The sequence below is a fragment of the Lithobates pipiens genome, unplaced genomic scaffold (genome assembly GCF_037356315.1).
Source record: "Lithobates pipiens isolate NorthernLeopardFrog02 unplaced genomic scaffold, aLitPip1_a1.2 Scaffold_166, whole genome shotgun sequence".
NCBI lineage: Eukaryota > Metazoa > Chordata > Amphibia > Anura > Ranidae > Lithobates > Lithobates pipiens.
Genome location: NW_027507752.1, coordinates 1,007,458 through 1,025,692, shown reverse-complemented (window position 1 = coordinate 1,025,692; position 18,235 = coordinate 1,007,458). Strand labels below are relative to the sequence as shown.

Sequence of the window (18,235 nt, the reverse complement as noted above, 5' to 3'; positions counted from 1 at the left end):
ACAGCCATTAATGTCTAAACCGCTGGCAACAAAAGTCAGTACACCCCTAAGTGAAAATGTCCAAATTGAGCCCAATTAGCCATTTTCCCTCCCTGGTGTCATGTGACTCGTTAGTGTTACAAGGTCTCAGGTGTGAATGGGGAGCAGGTGTGTTAAATTCGGTGTTATCGCTCTCACTCTCTCATACTGGTCACTGGAAGTACAACATGGCACCTCATGGCAAACAACTGTCTGAGGATCTGAAAAAAAGAATTGTTGCTCTACATAAAGATGGCCTAGGCTATATGAAGATTGCCAAGACCCTGAAAGTGAGCTGCAGCACGGTGGCCAAGACCATACAGCTGTTTAATAGGACAGATTCCACTCAGAACAGGCCTCGCCATGGTCCACCAAAGAAGTTGAGGTCACGTGCTCAGCGTCATATCCAGAGGTTGTCTTTGGAAAATAAACGTACGAGTGCTACCAGCATTGCTGCAGAGGTTGTAGGGGTGGTGGGGTCAGCTTGTCAGTGCCCAGACCATACGCCGCACATTGCATCAAATTGGTCTGCATGGCTGTCATCCCAGAAGGAAGCCAAAAGCTGCCGAGAATGGCTGAAAGTGGCCAAAAGCCAGCGAGAGCGGCCGAAAGTGTCCAAAAGCCGGCGAGAGCGGCCAAAAGCCGCCGAGATACACATCCGACGCTGTATCTCGGTGGTGCCATTTTTAAAGTCTGCAAATGACATTGGGGCACTAACAAGGCTTCAGATGGATACTGACAATGCTACCAATGGATACTGACAAGGCTACCAATGGATACTGAAAAAGCTGCAATGATGGACAAGGCTGCAGATGGACACTGATGAGGCTGCATTGATGGGCATTTAAATGTTTTTTTAAACTTCCCTCCTAAAAGTTTTTTTCCTTAAAATTCCCTCCTAAACTTGGAGTGTGTGTTATACGCCGGCGCGTGTTATACACCGATAAATACGGTAAATACAAAGATGGGTTTCTCACAAGATGCATGTTTAAATAGGGATCTTATTGACTTTTAAGTTACTCCCGAAGAGGGAATATGGAATGCTTTGAAATGCACCAAGTTTTGTTTCTAATAAATTTAATTTTTTATCTGCTGTCACCATTGTAGATTCCTGCACTGATCCATTTACTCTTATTCTTATTACCTTATCAAGCTCTATTTCTGTAATTTATTCCATATGATCATCTTATCAGGTGAGCCTTTCTATACAAGTGAAATAACCTTTTTTTCATAAGGATACATCTAAGCTGCCCATAGTTGGATCAGCTTCCCTACAACTTGCTTGCTGGAAAAGTTTCCTTTGATCAGTGCTGCAGCTAATCGACTGCAGCGCTGATCAATATATTCTGACAACGGAGGAGTCGCCGCTCTCAGAATATAATAACAGAGCAGGGAGGATTCCTCCAGAGAGAGAGAGAAAGAGAGAGAGAGAAAGAGAGAGAGAGAGAGAGAGAAAAAAAGTTGGCCATTCTCCCTTACTTCAGCGGAACTGGGTGACTTTTGGGTTGTTTGTATTTTAAACCTTGCACACCCTCCTATATCAGTTTATTACACAATAAGTAAGATTTTGGGTACCTTGTATTCCCTGGACTCCTGGCTCCCCATTCACACCATAATCTCCCTTTTCACATATAAAATCGAAATATTATATCAAATGAAACCAAATGCATAAAATAAATGAATCTGAAATGAATGCATAAAAAAAAATACGTTCACATACTTTAACTACATCAAGCTCATAAAAGTGATGATACTGGAAATAGATTCTGATGTGAATTAAATTATTAGTCCAGTAGAAAATCATATAACTTTTTGACCTACGAGGAATCATGCAGAATAAGATTTTCTGGCAGCAAGAACATACAGATTGAACCCATGCAGAGCAATTTTAATTTTCAACATCTTTCAGGGCCTCCAACTTGGAAAACTCCATGCCAATGCCCCTCCTCTTCCTTGCTTATTGGACTTCTAATTAAAGCAGACCTTGTAATAAATGGCATGGTCCATGTATTTCGTACTGCCCCCCTTTCCATCTAAAATGGCTGTATTATACCTGTACAAAAATAGGATTTTTTGTACTCACCGTAAAATCCTTTTCTCTTATATTCCGACACAGCTCCTCTCTTAGCCATTGGGTTGTATACCTTACCTCTAGGAGAAATACTAGGCAAAATTGTAATACAACACTCAGAACTTTCAGTTCCGCCCATGGGGGTGGTCCCTTAGGTATCAACCCTCCTGCCTTCTAGCAGATCTCAGTACGTCAACAAGCAGTATAACGTAAAAAAAAAAGGAGGGGCGGGTGCTGTGTCGGTCGGTGAATTCAAGAGAAAGGGATTTTACGGTGAGTACAAAAAATCCTATTTTCTCTTATATTCACCGACCGACACAGCTCCTCTCTTAGCCATTGGGACGTCCCCAAGCAGTGCCAAACGAGGGGTGGGAAAACAGCATAAACAATGGCAAGTGGGAACAAGTGAAACTAAACCCACAAAAAAGAACAGTGCATGGAGAAATCCACCACAAAATCAGGGTACCCTCAACAGGAGTGACTACCCACAACCGCACAAAAAACTGCGGAATGTAATGCAACAGCGCATTAACTTAAAAGTACTGTGTTTTTATCGAAAAAACAGAAAAAAAAAAAGGTGAAATATTGCATATTCAACTGCAACTATACAGCCGCCTGCAAAACTTTGCGGACAAAAACAGGCATCAGCCGATGCACTGACGTCTACCTTGTAGAGCTTGGTAAACGTGTGGACAGATGACCAGGTCGCCGCCCTACACACCTGAGCGACAGACGCTTGGTGTCCCTTTAAGGCGTAGGCTTGTACTACAATCTGTCTGATCCACCTGGAAATGGAGGCTGATGAGACCACCATGCCTTTCTTGAGACCAGCTACCGAGACAAACAGCGACTCTGACTTCTGAAAAGGAACAGTAGTAGACAAATACACTTTCAGAGCCCGAACCATGCCCAGAGCGTGAAGGGCCACCTCCTTAGGTTGTTTTGGCCTAGGACAGAGAGATGGTAACACAATGTCCTCATTAATGTGAAAAGCCGCGACCACCTTCGGTAGAAAGGGCGGTTGTGAATGCAACACCACCTTATCCTATGGATAACCAGATAAGGTGACTTGCAAGACAAGGCCGCCAGTTCCGAGACCCGCCTGGCCAATGTGATGGCCACTAGAAATACCACTTTCTGAAAAAGAGTCAACAGGGGAAACACCCTGATATTTTTAAGCGGCGGTTTTTGAAACGCCGATAACACCAGGTTCAAATCCCATGGGGGTAACGGTGGATGCACCAGAGGGACTACATGACGGACCCCCTGAACAAAGGTACTCACTAATGAGTGAGACGCCAGGGGTCACTGAAAAAAGACAGTCAAAGCTGAAACTTGCCCTTTAATAGTGCTTAACGCCAATTTCTGGTCTACTCCTTGCTGAAGAAACAGCAGGATCCTGGATATGGAAAAAGAATGCGGATGCCAACCTTTGTCCTCACATATGGAGATGCAGGCCGTCCAGGTACGATGATATATCTTCCCAGAAGAAGATTTCCGTGCTCTCAACATAGTTGGGATCACAGAGTCTGACAGACCCCGATTCCTCAACACCTGGCTCTCAATGGCCATGCCGTTAAAGCCGGCGATGGTAAAACAGGATGGAGAATCGGACCTTGAGACAGAAGGTCCTCTCGTAATGGCAGTCACCAGGAAGCGTCTGCCACCAGACGCACCAGGTCTGCGTACCAGGGACGCTAAGGCCAATCTGGGACCACCAGTATTACTGGGATCCCCTCGGCTTCCACTCTGCGAATCGGACGTGGTAACAGCTTCAGTGGAAGAAAGGCATAGATCAGCTGGTACTGATCCCACGGAGCCACCAGCGCGTCTGACGAGTCCGCCCATGGATCTCTTGTCCTGGACACAAATCTTGGCACCCTCTGATTGAGACGGGAGGCCAGAAGATCCACGTCTGGTGTGCCCCACCTCAGGCACAATAACCTGAATACCAACGGATGCAACGCCCATTCTCCTGGGTCCAGCATCTCGCGACTCAAATAGTCCGCCTGCCAGTTCTCCACTCCGGGAATGTAAATGGCTGACAAAACCGGTACATGTCGCTCTGCCCACCGAAGTATGTGAGCGACCTCCCGTGCCACGGCTAAGCTTCTTGTCCCATCTTGGTGATTGACGTATGCCACTGCAGTGGCGTTGTCTGACTGGACCCTGATCCGAAGTCCTTGCAGTCTCATTGACCATGTGGAGAGGCACAGCCTGATCGCTCTCAGTTTGAGCAGATTGATCGGCAACTCTGATTCTTTTTTCGTCGACCAGAGGCCCTGAGCTGACTGAACCCCCATTACTCCACCCCAGCCGAAAAGGCTGGTGTCCGTTGTAATTACTGTCCACTTTAGAGGTAGGAACAACTTTCCGGCCTGAATCACCGGGGACCTCAGCCACCAGATCAGTGATTCTCTGACTGACTGGCTCACCTGAATCTGACGATCCAGGGACAATTGAGATTTGTCCCATTTAGACAAGATCTTCTGCAGGATTCTGGTGTAGAAACGGGCAAACGGTACAGCCTCAAAGGAGGCCACCATGAGTCCCAGGACTCACATGCAAAAGCGAAGCGATGACCACCTGCAGTCTTACCGCGGATCTGTGAGTCTGCAGCTTGTCTGAAGGGAAAAAAACTCTCGCTTCCATAGAGTCTAGCAGCAAGCCTAGGTGCTCCAAACGCTGGGTCGGTACCATAACCGATTTCTTTAGGTTCAACAACCACCCAAATTCTCGCAGAGTCTGCATGGTGATCGCTACATCCTCCTCTAACTCTGAGGCGGAAGATGCTCCCAGGAGGAGATCGTCTAGATATCCCACGATCGCGATCCCACGTTGCCGTAACAACGTCAAAACCAGAGCCAAAACCTTGGTAAAGACTCGGGGGCTGATGTCAGACCAAAAAGGAGAGCCACAAACTGGTAGTGGGCTTCCCCGACTGCAAATCGCAGTACTTCTGCTGCCACAGGCATATGGGTACGTGCAGGTACGCAGCCTGGATGTCCAAGGGCGCCAGGGAGTACCCTTGATGGAGTGCAGCAACTACTGGGCGACTGATTCCATTCTGAACCTCTACGCCTTAACAAAGTGATAGAGGGCTTTTTGGGTCCAAGATTGGACGTACCCCTTCCTTCTTGGAAACTACAACATATTTGAATAGAATCCTTGGAAATGTTCCGATTCCGGAACTGGTACAACCACCCTGTGACTCAGCAGATCCCTTACTGCCCCCAAGAGGGCCTCCCGGCGAGCTGGGGATACGGGTATGCTGGAAGGGAAGAATCTGTTTGGCAACCAAGAGAGCAACTCTATCTTGTAGTCTGAGGAAATCAGATCGCAGGGCCATTGGTCGAAAACCGAGGGGACCACCAGGCTGCAAACTCCCGAAGGTGACCCCCCACTCAAGACCTGGGTGGGGACAAACCTTCATGCAGTAACACTTATACTCGCAGGCTTGTTAGGCTTGCGGTTCCAGGGACGTTTTTGTCCGTCTGTGGTCGTCCTGTCGGGCTGGGGACGTTATACCGAATCTCCAGGCGGACAGAAAAGCAGTTAGTGAATGGAAAAAAGAGGGCTCATGCATACAGCGTGGCTCCTTAGCCTTCCTGGCCTGTGGGGGTAATACACAGTTACCACCGGCGGCATTCTTACTAATGTCATCCAAAGAGGCTCCAAAGAGCCGGTCGCCAAGGAAGGGAAGATCCATCAGGGCTTTTTTAGATGCTTGGTCAGCAGACCAGCATTTCAGTCAAATCAGGCGCCTCAGCATCACAGCTGACACTGAAGCCCTAGATACACAGGGAGGTATCCAGGGCCACGTCACAAACGTACTTAAGGCCTTGCACTAGTTGGTCTGTCAGTTTCACGCAGACAGGAAAAGCCTGACGCTCTCCCAAATCGTGGTGCAAAGTTTTGCCCACTCAGTGTCTGCGACACAAGTGCGGATGCCAGTACTGGTCGCACAGTAGACCCCACAACCATAGACAAGGAACGAGCCACTGCCTCGGCCTTCCTGTCCGCGGGATCCCTAAATGCAGGAGTTCCCACTACCGGGATCCGTTGCGTGCGACCCCATTCCCTGTAAATGAACTTGTCAAATAAGTCAGATACGAGAACACCATAGGTGAACATGCTGGCTTGCGGGACCCAAAAGGGACCGGTACATCAGCAGGGGGACTTGCTGGCTCCTGAATCCTCAGGGTATCACGCACAGCTGTGATAAGTGCTTCAACAAGCGTTTTTTTGGTTTTTTTTTAGCCAGGACCCGGACGGGGATTCATCCTCACTGTCCGAACGGTCCTGGTCAGCGTCATCTGACAAGACAGAGCAGGGGTCACCAGCCTTATCAGGGCCGTGTCTGTGCCAGAGGTCTCCCCAGAGGACGGGGAGAACAGGGGCCACCTTATTGCACCCATCTTCCCACGCACCGCCTCCATCTAGCAATGAACGAGTTAAGGACCACCATCAGGGTGTCCATGGGCACTGCGCAGTCTGCAGGTGACTCGGTTGCCATTGCCTGGACTTTGGGGGAAGAAACACTCGTTTCTGAAGCCATGCTGACCCTATCCCATCTGCCACCCGAAGGGGACTTAGGACAGTGACAGTCCCACCCTCCCTGCTGCCGCTGACTGAGGGGCCCATTCCCGCCGGACTCACCACCCCGGGGAGTTCTGCGCTGTCCACAAGTGGTGCCTGTAGTCCCTGAGTGCGCTCAGTTGCAGAGGAAACCAAAAACTGAGTTGGTGATAACCGCTGGAATGATCGCTAAAATGATCAGAAAAAATGCTCAGGCTTCAATAAAGTGGCCGCACAGCGTCCAGTACACAGACAGGAAACACAGGAAAAAAAGAGCACATGAGCCAAGCTGCTGTCAGGGAAAACTGAAAATGTGTTCAGGCTTCCAGAAAATGGCCGCCAGTGCCTTGAATAGGAATCACATAGAAAATGGTCACTGAAGCCCAGACAGTCAGCCTGCTCTGCCCACACCTAAAATGGCCACCAAACATCCCCATGAGGTAGAAATAAAAAGCCCCCTGCAAAGCCACAGCACTGCACTATTCTCAGCAGACCCTCACAGGCACCTTTCAGCGGCATACCATACAGGCCCCAGGACCACCGCCATTCAGCCAGCCCCCCCATGTCAGGTGAGAGCCCACAGAGAGCCCCTATATAGGCACACACACCGCTCAGCAGTCACATGCAGCATTCCACCCCGAAGGGGGGAGGGAGGGAAGACAGGGACAGGGGAGAGAAGATAGGGAGGTGAGGGGGGCCCCCGAATCGACCTCCCAGGGAATGCCCAGCTGCTCGGCCCCATCAGAACAGGGAGAGCTGTACTTACCAGTCCTGAAGAGCTGGGAGACATTCCATTGTAGACCTACTCCTGATCAGTACAGGGAAGGCTACTGGCCTCGGCATACTGTGACGCATACATCAATAGCCCAGTCATATGTACGCCCCGGAGCATAAAAGCTCACCGACCACCTCTGGAGCTGCGGCATGTCGTGGCCTGCCGAGCCGTAGCTGCGACCTGCACACGCTCAATGGCCGGACTGGGGAGACTACAAGGATAAGTGAACCAGCCTGTCACCCAGCCGGCTGTTAATAGAAGATCACAGGATCACTCATCTTGCGCAAAAAGCCAAGCTTCTGCATAAAAAACACAAATCTATGGGCCCGCAGGGTTCCTAGGTCTGTCTCCTTCACTAGGCAAAATAAAACTGAGGTCTGCTAGCAGGCAGGAGGGTTGATACATAAGGGACTGCCCCCATTGGCGGAACTGAAAGTTCTGAGTTTTGTATTACAACTTTGCCTAGTATTTCTCCTAGAGGTAAGGTATACAACCCAATGGCTAAGAGAGGAGCTGTGTCGGAATATAAGAGAAAAGGATTTTACGGTGAAGATGCTCCTGTGCAGGTCAGCATGCAAACAGTGCAATCCAAGTGATCTAAAAATGAAGGTCATGGGTATCTATTGCCTCTCACAGTGATAACAGTACTCTCTCTGACAATGCCTTCATCTGCTTCTCTCTCTAGAAGTATGGAGCCATCTGTGGTATTTAGGCATAATCCATTGTCAGCATATACTTCCTAAACTGAGACATGGTTTCAGAGATGACACAATCATATAAATCTTTGTGTGTGCTCAGTTCTTGGATTCACAAATATTTGACACAGCCTCTCACGTTGGGACTTGCTACAAAGCTACAATGTCAGAGTAATGACAGGCGGCGTGGGCTGAGGGAAGGTTTCCTATGTCCTTAAACAGACTAATAAAATCATCTCTGCCTAAGCAAAATGATTGCACTGGAGCTCAAGGACTGCTATTAAAACTGCAGTAATCTTTTCTTTAAAAAAAAGTTTCACTGCAAGTAAATGGTGTGCAACGCATACTAGCCCATTATGACAGACCTCCTGATAAAACAGATCCCTCAAGCGGCATGCTAGGGCTTCCATCTTCACCTGATCCTCCTGGATTTGGGAGCTCCGTCTGTTTGAATGCCCGAGCTCCGATGACGTCGCTCCCACATGTGCGCACGGGAGTCACAGATTCGGCACAGGACCAGGGGCGGACTGACCATTGGGCCACTCGGGCACTGCCCGAGGGCCCGGAGGCACTAGGGGGCCCCATCAGGGTTGCCAGCCTCAGTAAAACCAGGGACAGTATGTAAAAAATCTTTTTTTTTTTTTTTTTTACATCTGTCTCTGAAATGTCCCTTACCGACATCCTTTTGGTCTAAAAATCCTGAGATCATAGCTTCCCCACCTTTCCAGTACCTTCTCAGCCAATAGAAACATGTCTGTGTATACTGTGTGTACTGTGTGATTGTATACGGTGTGTGTGTGTATACTGTGTGTCCCCATAATCTCGCATTGCCTGGGGGCCCCATAATCTCATATTTTCCGGGGCCCCATGAGTTGTCAGTCCACCCCTGCACAGGACTTTGGATCAAAGGCACATTCAGTGTGCTCTCATTTCAGAGCACAGTGTGCATGCACCGTTGATGTAACCAACCGCAGACATTATGAATATCTCTCAAACGGCGCACGTTTAGGAGATATTAATTGTACCTACAGGTAAGCTTTATGATAGGCTTACCTGTAGGTACAAGTAACCAAGTGTTGACCTAGTGGTGTTTACTACCACTTTAAACGATAAAAAGTAGGACATTTAAAGAAATATGTACTGTTACTGCACATTGTGACAATTTTATTCATCCACAATTGCATACAGCAATAAACAAAACGTGCAATAAACACACATCAATTCATACAGCTTAAAATTGTCTTCCCTGACAGCAGAATTCGTTTGCAACTCACCATTTTGCCCAGGTGGCCCCATCTTCCCAGGTGCTGCAGTAGGACCCTTTTCTCCTAACAATAAAATAAATATACAGTTATAAAAAGGGGGTAGAAAGTTCATAATGGTTCATCCATACAGTATAAAATTTTAATGTGCACAAACATTTATATACACATAAGGATTTAGTTCCCAGGTGGCAGGCCTGAGTTGAGTCAACTTTGGAACAGTGCTTTCACTGCTATCAGTTTTTTTTATATATCATTTTTTTATTTTATTTTGTCAGAAAAGCAAACAGTGCAACACAACAGTTACATAAAAAAAGGGGACAAACATTAGGGGAGGGGGGGGAGGATTTTGAGTGGCATGCAGTACAAAGGTCTTAAAAAGAACAGCATAAAGTAAGTACGCCTCATATGAAATCATGAAGTTGTTCCCCCATTATGGGGGGGTTCACGATGCAGGGACCTTTATTGCTATACAAAGTCATGCTTTAATTGCAAGATATAGCATTTCACCTGTTTCCACTTGCACAACCTGAAGTAACAAATAGGGGAGGGGGGTGGGGAAAAGTGGGCACATCAAAGGTTAATCACTTGGTGTAACGGTAATAGGTTTGGGTCATCAGCCAGTAATCACTCACATATGGCCTATTGGACTGTTTGCTTCTGGACGGCTACAGGTTCTGTCTGAGTTATGGAAGATGTATAATGTAACCATGTGGCCCAAATAGCATAAAATTTATCTTACCTGTCCCTGCCTTTTGCCATCCACTCCTCCACCGCCATTATAGAATTTAGCACCCATTCGGAGCGACCTGGGACCTGGGTCGATTTCCAGTGTATAGGGACCAACCGGCGGGCAGTGTTCAGAAGGTTTGGAAGAACCGATTTACTGTAGGTACGTAGAGGAGTGGACGGCATGTGCAGCAGGAACACCGTGGGCGAGTCTGGCAGGTCTACATCTGTAATGGTTTTAATCTGCTGCCTAATATCTTGCCAGAAAGGTCGCAGCAGCGGGCACTCCCACAAAATATGTAGGAATGTGCCTCAGAGCCCACAGCCTCTCCAGCATACAGCCGATGCTGTAGGGAACATCCTGGCCAGAGTTGTGGGAACTCTGTACCATCTTGTCAGTAGCTTAAAGCTATTTTCTTGCATTTTAGTGTCCACTGAGCTCTTATGAGTCAGCCGAAATAGGTGGTCCAGTTGGGCCTCTGTAACGTATGCTGCAGGTCGCTCTTCCATTCTCTAATGTATGTTGGTTTATTTCGGGACTCTGCAACATTTCATAAAGTACTGAAAAAGAATGAGGGACAGGATCAGCGGATTTGTACAGCTTTTCAAACGGGGTCATAGTGGAGGGAGGTCTGATACCGTGCGGCAGACAACTGATAAAGTGTCGTAGTTGTCTATAGCGCCACTCATCCATCGGGAAGCGGCCAAACTGGGAGTGAAGCCAGTCCAAAGAAACTAGGCCTTGTACACACGGTCGGACATTCCGATGGACAATGTCCGATCGGCCCGTGTTGTCGGATAATCCGACCGTGTATGGGCTCCATCGGACTGTTTGCGTCGGAGTAGACGGACCAAGTTTTCCAGCTGGGCTATAAAATTTTCCGACAACATGATCCGATCGGACTTTGTCCAATCATGTGTAGAGAATTCCTATTGGACAAAGTCCCACGCATGCTCAGATCAAATTCCTAGACCAAAGCTATTGGCTACTAGTACTGAACGTAGTCCCGTCCTAACGAAATAACGTCATCACGTTAAGTACGATCGGATTTTCTGACAACTTTGTCCGACTGTGTGTATGCAACAGTTTCGGACAAAATCCGTCGGACAAAATCCGATGGATTTGGTTGTCGGAATGTCCGACCGTGTGTACGGGGGCTAAAAGGTGCGAGTGGGGATGTCGGTTGCAACAGTTGCTCCCGCATATTTAATTTGTCCCATAAGCGACAGGGGCGCTTTAAAAAAATGTATTTTATTTTTTTATTGTTCATTTTACTTTATTTATTTTAGTTTGACATTTTTTTCCCCAAAAATACATTTTTTGATCACTTTTATTCTTATTACAAGGAATTTAAACATCCCTTGTAATAGGAATATGGCATGAAAGGTCCTCTTTACAGATATGGGGTCAATAAGACCCCGCATCTCACCTGTAGGCTGGGAAGCCTGAAATAAAATAAAAAAATGGCAGAGTATTGGCAGGGTATTGCAGGGTATTGCAGGGTATTGCAGGGTATTGCAGAGTATTGGCAGGGTATGGCAGGGTATGGCAGGGTATTGGCAGGGTATTGCAGAGTATGGACCTGGCGGTCACGGATGCTCTCGAGTGCACCCAGGGGGGTGCGCGAGAGCGGAATTCTGGGAGGACGTCATATGACGGCCTCTCAGAGTTAAACAACCGCCCTGTAGCCAGCTATGGGCCGGTTGTTAAGTGGTTAAAAGGTCTATATATAGGGGGACATGTATAAATTTACTCACACAGCAAAGCAATGCTAAACAGGAGCAATGAGATACTGTAGACCATGCAACATATTTGCAACTTGACTGTATAACCATACAGGTTATGGTGAGAGAGATTTTTTTTGTCAGAACATAGGTGCTGGTACTACACGCTGTGCCATATGGTGGGTGTGGCCAAACTGGGCTAAGAGTGGGAGGGTCTTAAAGGAACATGGTTAAACAAATCTGAGCCTAGTCACTGTATACATGGCACACACAAGCTGCAGTCCTTGCACCCACAAAAAAATTCTTTAATTCTGTGCCGAAAGCCAAAAAAAAAAAACACGTACATCACTCAGTATATAAAATATAAAAAAATAAATATACTCTTCTATTACATATGCTTTTCAGCCTACCTTAACTGCTTGCTGCCTGAGCACCGTCAAATGACGGCAGGGCGGTGCAGCCCTTGTTCTGGGACAATGTCATATGATGGCGTCCCAGAACGGCCGCTCAGGTGGGGGCACGCAGCACGACGATCTCGGCCGCGACGTGTTGCTAGGACACGGCGCGACCCAGATCTGTGTAAAGAGCCACGTCCGCAGCTCTTTAACCATGTGATTGGCTGTGTCATGTAAACACGGAGATGCCGGTAATCGTCTCTCCTCGCCTCACACTGACAGAGTGTGAGAAGAGGTGAGCCGATCAGCGGCATCTCCTCACAGGGGAACATGTAGGAATGTAATCAGGGCACTGATCATCAGTGCCCTGATTACAATAAAAAAATATATTGTCACAATACAGTGCCCACCATTGCCCACCAATGCCAGCATACGGTGCCCACCAGTGGCAGCAATCACTCCCCTTAAGTCTCACCAATCAGTGCCCATTAGCCATGCCAGCCAGTGCTGGCAATCAGTGCTGCACATCAATGCCCATCACTGCTGTCCATCAGTGCCCATCAGTGTTGCCCATCAGTGCCACCCAACAATGCCCATCAGTGCCCATATGTACCGCCTATCAGTGCCCGCCACTGCCGCCTATTAGTGCCCATCAGTGCCGCCTATAAGTGCTCATCAGTGCCACATATCAGTGCCACCCATCAGTGCCCATAAGTGCAGCATATTAGTGCCTTCTCATCTGTGCCCATAAGTGCCGCCTCATCAGTGCCCATAATTGCCACCTCATCAATGACCACCAGTTCAGCCTATCAGTGCCCATTGGTGCTGCCTCATCGGCGCACATCAGTGAAGGTGAAAAATTACTTAGTTACAGAATTTACTGACAGAAAAAAGTAAAAAACGTTTTTTTTTCCAAAAATGTGGGTCTTTTAATTTTTGTAAAAAATAAAAAACCCAGCAGTGATTAAATACCACCAAAAGAAAACTATATTTGTGTGAATAAAATGATAAAAAATGTGTTTGGGTACAGTGTAGGATGACCGCGCAATTGTCATTCAAAGTGCGACAGCGCTAAAAGCTGAAAAATGGCTTGGGCCAGAAGGGGGTGTTAGTGCCTGGTAGGCAAGTGGTTAAGGAAGAACTTCACAAAATAGTCAGTGACTACATAGCAACTGTTGAGACAATAAAAACTTTGTTCATAAGTATGTAAGTAATATATAAGAATGCAGTGGCCCGAAGCATGAAATGTACAACAAAGTGTATATAGAGCAGGGCTTAGTTCGGAGTATCGCACAGTGTGAAGGGCTTAGGAGTAAGTAATGGCCAGAGTGCTAGGCTCAGTGGTGCGCAACCCTCAGAGTGCAGAGCCCAGAAAGGTGTAACGGAAAGAGTGCAGGGCTCAAAACTGCATAAAGCACAGAGATTCAGGGCTGAGGAGTGCATAACATTGAGTGCGAGGCTCAGTAGTTTGTATTGCACAGAGTGCAGGGCTCAGGGGTGTACAATGCACAGGGTGCAGGACTTAGGAGTGTGTATCGTGCAAGGCACAGGCATAAAGGGCACATATTGCACAAGGCTCAGTAGTGTGCATTGCATAGGGCACAGGGCTCACAAGTGCATCTCGTGCAGGTCTTAGGGGTATGGAACAAACAAATTCTTCAGAATATCAAAAAGGTATGAATCTGCAGCAAAGTTTGTTAAAATCCTTGCAATATACAAAGATTGCCCAGAGGGCAATGTTTGTTTTTCGTTTTATTCCAAATGCAGAATTACTTTCACAGTGATGGACCGATCCGGTCCGCCTATCAGTTTTTCAGATGGACTCGATCGGACCATCCATTGCTCTCTACACACCTGCCGACATTCAATCCAGTCCGCTAAAAACAGACTGATTGGGATCTGTTCCCCATCCATCTGGTGGATCAGATGACAGTAGGGTGCAAATGGACAAGCAGTCCATTTCCATCCGACTGCCCCATAGAGAACAGCAAGCAGTGTCCGTGTCGGATCAGTTATCTACCTGCTTGACGAAGTCCGCCCCGTCTGCTAAGGGCCTAATATTAGATTGGTGGAAAAATTTCCTTGGTTTACTTTGAATGTTGTGTAGAGTTTATCTTTAATTCCTTGACTCACCTTTCTCTCCTGGTGCCCCAATTTCTCCTTTTTGGCCAGGAAATCCAGGAGTCCCAGGGCATCCTCTGAGGATGGTGAGTTTATCTGAATCTCCGACTCCAACAATCTTCACCTCTAAGAAGAAAGAATTTTGGGTATAAGACAGAGATACTAAGATGTAATAAATCAATGAAAAACTATGTGGTGGTAAACTTGTCATCTAACATAGCCTTCTGAATAAGCTAATTTCTATAATGGCATGCTGATCCAGTAGCTTCAATGCTTTTTGTGTGATGTTCCCAGAACAAGAATGCAGATCTGCAGTTCAGATTCCACTAGCTGCCTATGGCTGGCCATGCATTAACCAATTTTCTTTCCTTCAATGGTCAGTCAGTGTTGATGGGGGCATCCCTCCCACAGCACTATTGTGGTTTGCCAGTGGGCAGCCTTCCCTACCAGCAGAATGCACTAATCCTGACAAGTTAGTTGTATTAAAGTTGATCAATATAGTGACTGCAGTTCAACCAGCCTGCCCATAGATGGATTGAAATTTGACTGGTTCTTGTTGAACTTATATGTTCCAGGTCCCAGAAAGTGTAAAGCCAGAGATCAGGCAACCAACATTTGCAGAAGGTAAAAAATGGCAGTTTATATAACTGGCTAGCTGAATATGTTTGGTTGTTCAAGCTTTCAGGAATACAGATAAACATTTCTAGGCAGGGGCGGACTGACCATTGGGCCACTCGGGCACTGCCCGAGGGCCCCGTGCCACTAGGGGGCCTCTTTAGGGTTGCCTGCCTCAGTAAAACCAGGGAGAGTATGTAAAAATCAGTTTTTTTTTACATCTGTCTCTGAAATGTCCCTTACCGACCAACATCCTTTTGGTCTAAAAATCCAGAGATTATAGCTGCCCCACCTCTCCAGTACCTTCTCAGCCAATAGTATACAATCACACAGTATACACAGACATGTTTCTATTTGTGTATACTGTGTGGCCCCATAATGTCTGATTGCCTGGGGGCCCCATAATCTCCTATTGCCCGGGGGCCCCATGAGTTGTCAGTCCGCCCCTGTTTCTAGGTTTCTTTAAAGGTTAAACACAAATGCAAGAAACTTACCCGGACAGCTGTCCTCAGCTTCACAGAAAGCCGTGAGTAGGAGAAAGACTGATATCACCCACATCCCCATCACTGGTCAGTATTGCTCCCTTGCAGATCAGCTAACCATAAGACAATACATTGCAGAGTGGGGAGGATTTATACTCCTCTTAGCCCAATACCAGGCTAACTCTTTGACCTTTGACTCTCTCTAATTTCTGGATCTTCTCCAGTTTTCTTCTATTTCCTCAACAACAAGAGCACATTTCCCTTTCCATTGTCCTTAGCTTCTTCTGTTTAATCCTGTCTTTGTCAGGAGATTACTCAACTTTTCTTACCGGAGATGGCTAAGCTAGTCTATATTGTTCATAAGTCTAATGAACCACTTCAGCCCCGGAGGATTTGGCTGCTCAATGACCAGAGCACTTTTTACAATTTTGCACTGCGCTGCTTTAACTGGTAATTGATCGGTCACGCAATGCTGTACCCAAACAAAATTTGTGTCCTTTTTTCCCCACAAATAGAGCTTTCTTTGATGGTAGTTGATTGCCTCTAAGATTTTTATTTTTTGCGATATAAATGGAAAAAGACCAAAAAAAAATATATATTTTCTACTTTTTGTTATAACTTTTTTTTTTATAAACTCAATTTTAGTCATACATTTAGGCCAAAATGTATTCAGCCACATGTCTTCGCGCAAAAGTTATAGCCAGGGCCGTCTTTAATATCGATTGGACCCTGGGTAAAGGTTTTCTTGTGACCCCCCAAATACAATTTCGCACTCCACCTGCTAGGAGACATACAATAATTAGCCGCTAGATTTAAAATCAGTTTATTGTATCAGATCAGGCAGCGACTGCGATTGTTTGCCAGAGATTACAGTGTATCACTACTGCTTACTGACTGGTTGGTAGAGGTTACAGCACACATTACAGCTTACTGAGTAGTTGCTAGAGGTTACAGCACGATTTATGCATGTTGATTGGTTGCTAGAGATTACTGTACAGTAATACTGCTCACCGATTGGTTGCTAGAGGTTACAGCATATCATTTGCAAACTGCAGGGGGCATGATATACATTGGAATGCCGCCTTTGTTCACATACCCAGATGCAGTTATTAACTGTACATATGAATGCCGGTTACTTACATGTAAACACAGGGTCTGCAGGTGAGTCATCTGTACACAACAATAAGGCAGAGCTGGGCACCATTAGTAGCAGCACTTCCCACTGAGATATCAAGACACAGCACGGGACTAAAACTTCAAGGGACAAGGGAATTTAAACTGGGATAGTTGACAAGTATGAGCCAGCTGCTATGAGCCCCACAACAATGACAGGGCCCAGGGCAGCGGCCCCTTTTGTCCTGCCTTAAAGACGGCCCTGGTTATAGCGTCTACAAACTAGGGTACATTTTCTGGAATTTACGCAGCTTTTAGTTTATGACGACCTATCTCAATTCTTGAGGTGCTAAAATGGCAGGGCAGTACAACCCCCCCCCCCCGCATGACCCCATTTTGGAAAGTAGACACCCCAAAGCAATTGCTAAGAGGCATGTTGAGCCCATTGAATATTTTATTTTTTTGTCACAAGTGATTAAAAAAATGACAAAAAAAAAATACACAAAGTCGTCACTAAATATTACATGATATTGCTCACACATGCCATGGTTATATGTGGAATTACACTCCGCAAATACATTCTGCTGCTTCTCCTGAGTATGAGGATACCTCATGTGTGAGACTTTTTGAGGGCCTTGCCACGTACAGGACCACAAAAACCAAGCACCGCCTTCAGGATTTCTAAGGGTGTAAATGTTTGATTTCACTCCTCACTACCTATCATAGTTCCGAAGGCCATAAAATGCCAAAATAGCACAAAACCCCCCAAAATGACCCCATTTTGGAAAGTAGACACCCCAAGTTATTTGCTGATAGGCATGTTGAGTCCTTGGAATATTGTATATTTTGCACAAAGTTGTCACTAAATGATCTATTGCTCAAACATGCCATGGGCATATGTGAAATGACACCCCAAAATAATTTTTTCTGCTTCTCCTGAGTACAGGGATACCACATGTGTAAGACTTTTGGGAGCCTAGCCATTTACAGGACCCCGAAAACCAAGCACCGCCTTCAGGCTTTCTAAGGGCATAAAATGGTGATTTTACTTCCTCACTACCTATCACAGTTTCTGAGGCCATGAAATCGCAAGATAGCACAACCCCCCCCACCCAAAAAATGACTCCATTTTGGAAAGAAGACACTTCAAACTATTTGCTGAGAGGCATGTTGAGTTCATGGAATATTTGATATTTTGCTGTCCTTGCAGTCTAAAGACCCCAAAAACCAATCACTGCCTTCATGCTTTCTAAGGGCATACATTTTTGATTTCACTCCTCACCGCCTATCACGGTTTCAAAGGCCATGAAATGCTCAGATAGCACAACCCCTCCCCCCATGACCCCATTTTGGGAAGTAGACTCCCCAAACTATTTGCTGAGAGGCATGTAGAGTATTTTGCAGATCTCGCTTTTTGTCACAAAGTTTTGAAAATTGGAAAAAAAAAAGGTATTTTCTTTGTTCATTTTCAGAAATAAATGAGGTCTGCAAAATACTCGCCATGCCTCTTAGCAGATACCTTGGGGTGTCTACTTTACAAAATGGGGTCATTTGGGGGGGTTTTGTGCAATCTGGACATTTTTAGACTTCTGTAACTGTGATAGGTAGTGAGGAGTAAAATCACCATATACACCCTTAGAAAGCCTGAATATGGTG

The 18,235-nt window shown here is 46.4% G+C and overlaps 1 protein-coding gene across 2 annotated transcripts in view; it reads right to left on the bottom strand.

The window, feature by feature from the left end:
• The window catches only part of LOC143986509 (ficolin-2-like), a 38,055-nt gene extending 22,430 nt beyond the window's left edge, over positions 1–15,625 (bottom strand). For both annotated transcript variants that reach the window (XM_077484860.1, XM_077484861.1), the window contains exons 1-3: positions 15,479–15,625; positions 14,382–14,495; positions 9,412–9,465 (exon numbers count right to left, since the gene is read on the bottom strand). In XM_077484860.1, the coding sequence (XP_077340986.1) occupies positions 9,412–9,465; positions 14,382–14,495; positions 15,479–15,548 (238 nt within the window). In that variant the 5' untranslated portion in view covers positions 15,549–15,625. The remainder of the gene's footprint in view (positions 1–9,411; positions 9,466–14,381; positions 14,496–15,478) is intronic.
• Positions 15,626–18,235: the final 2,610 nt, after the last annotated feature.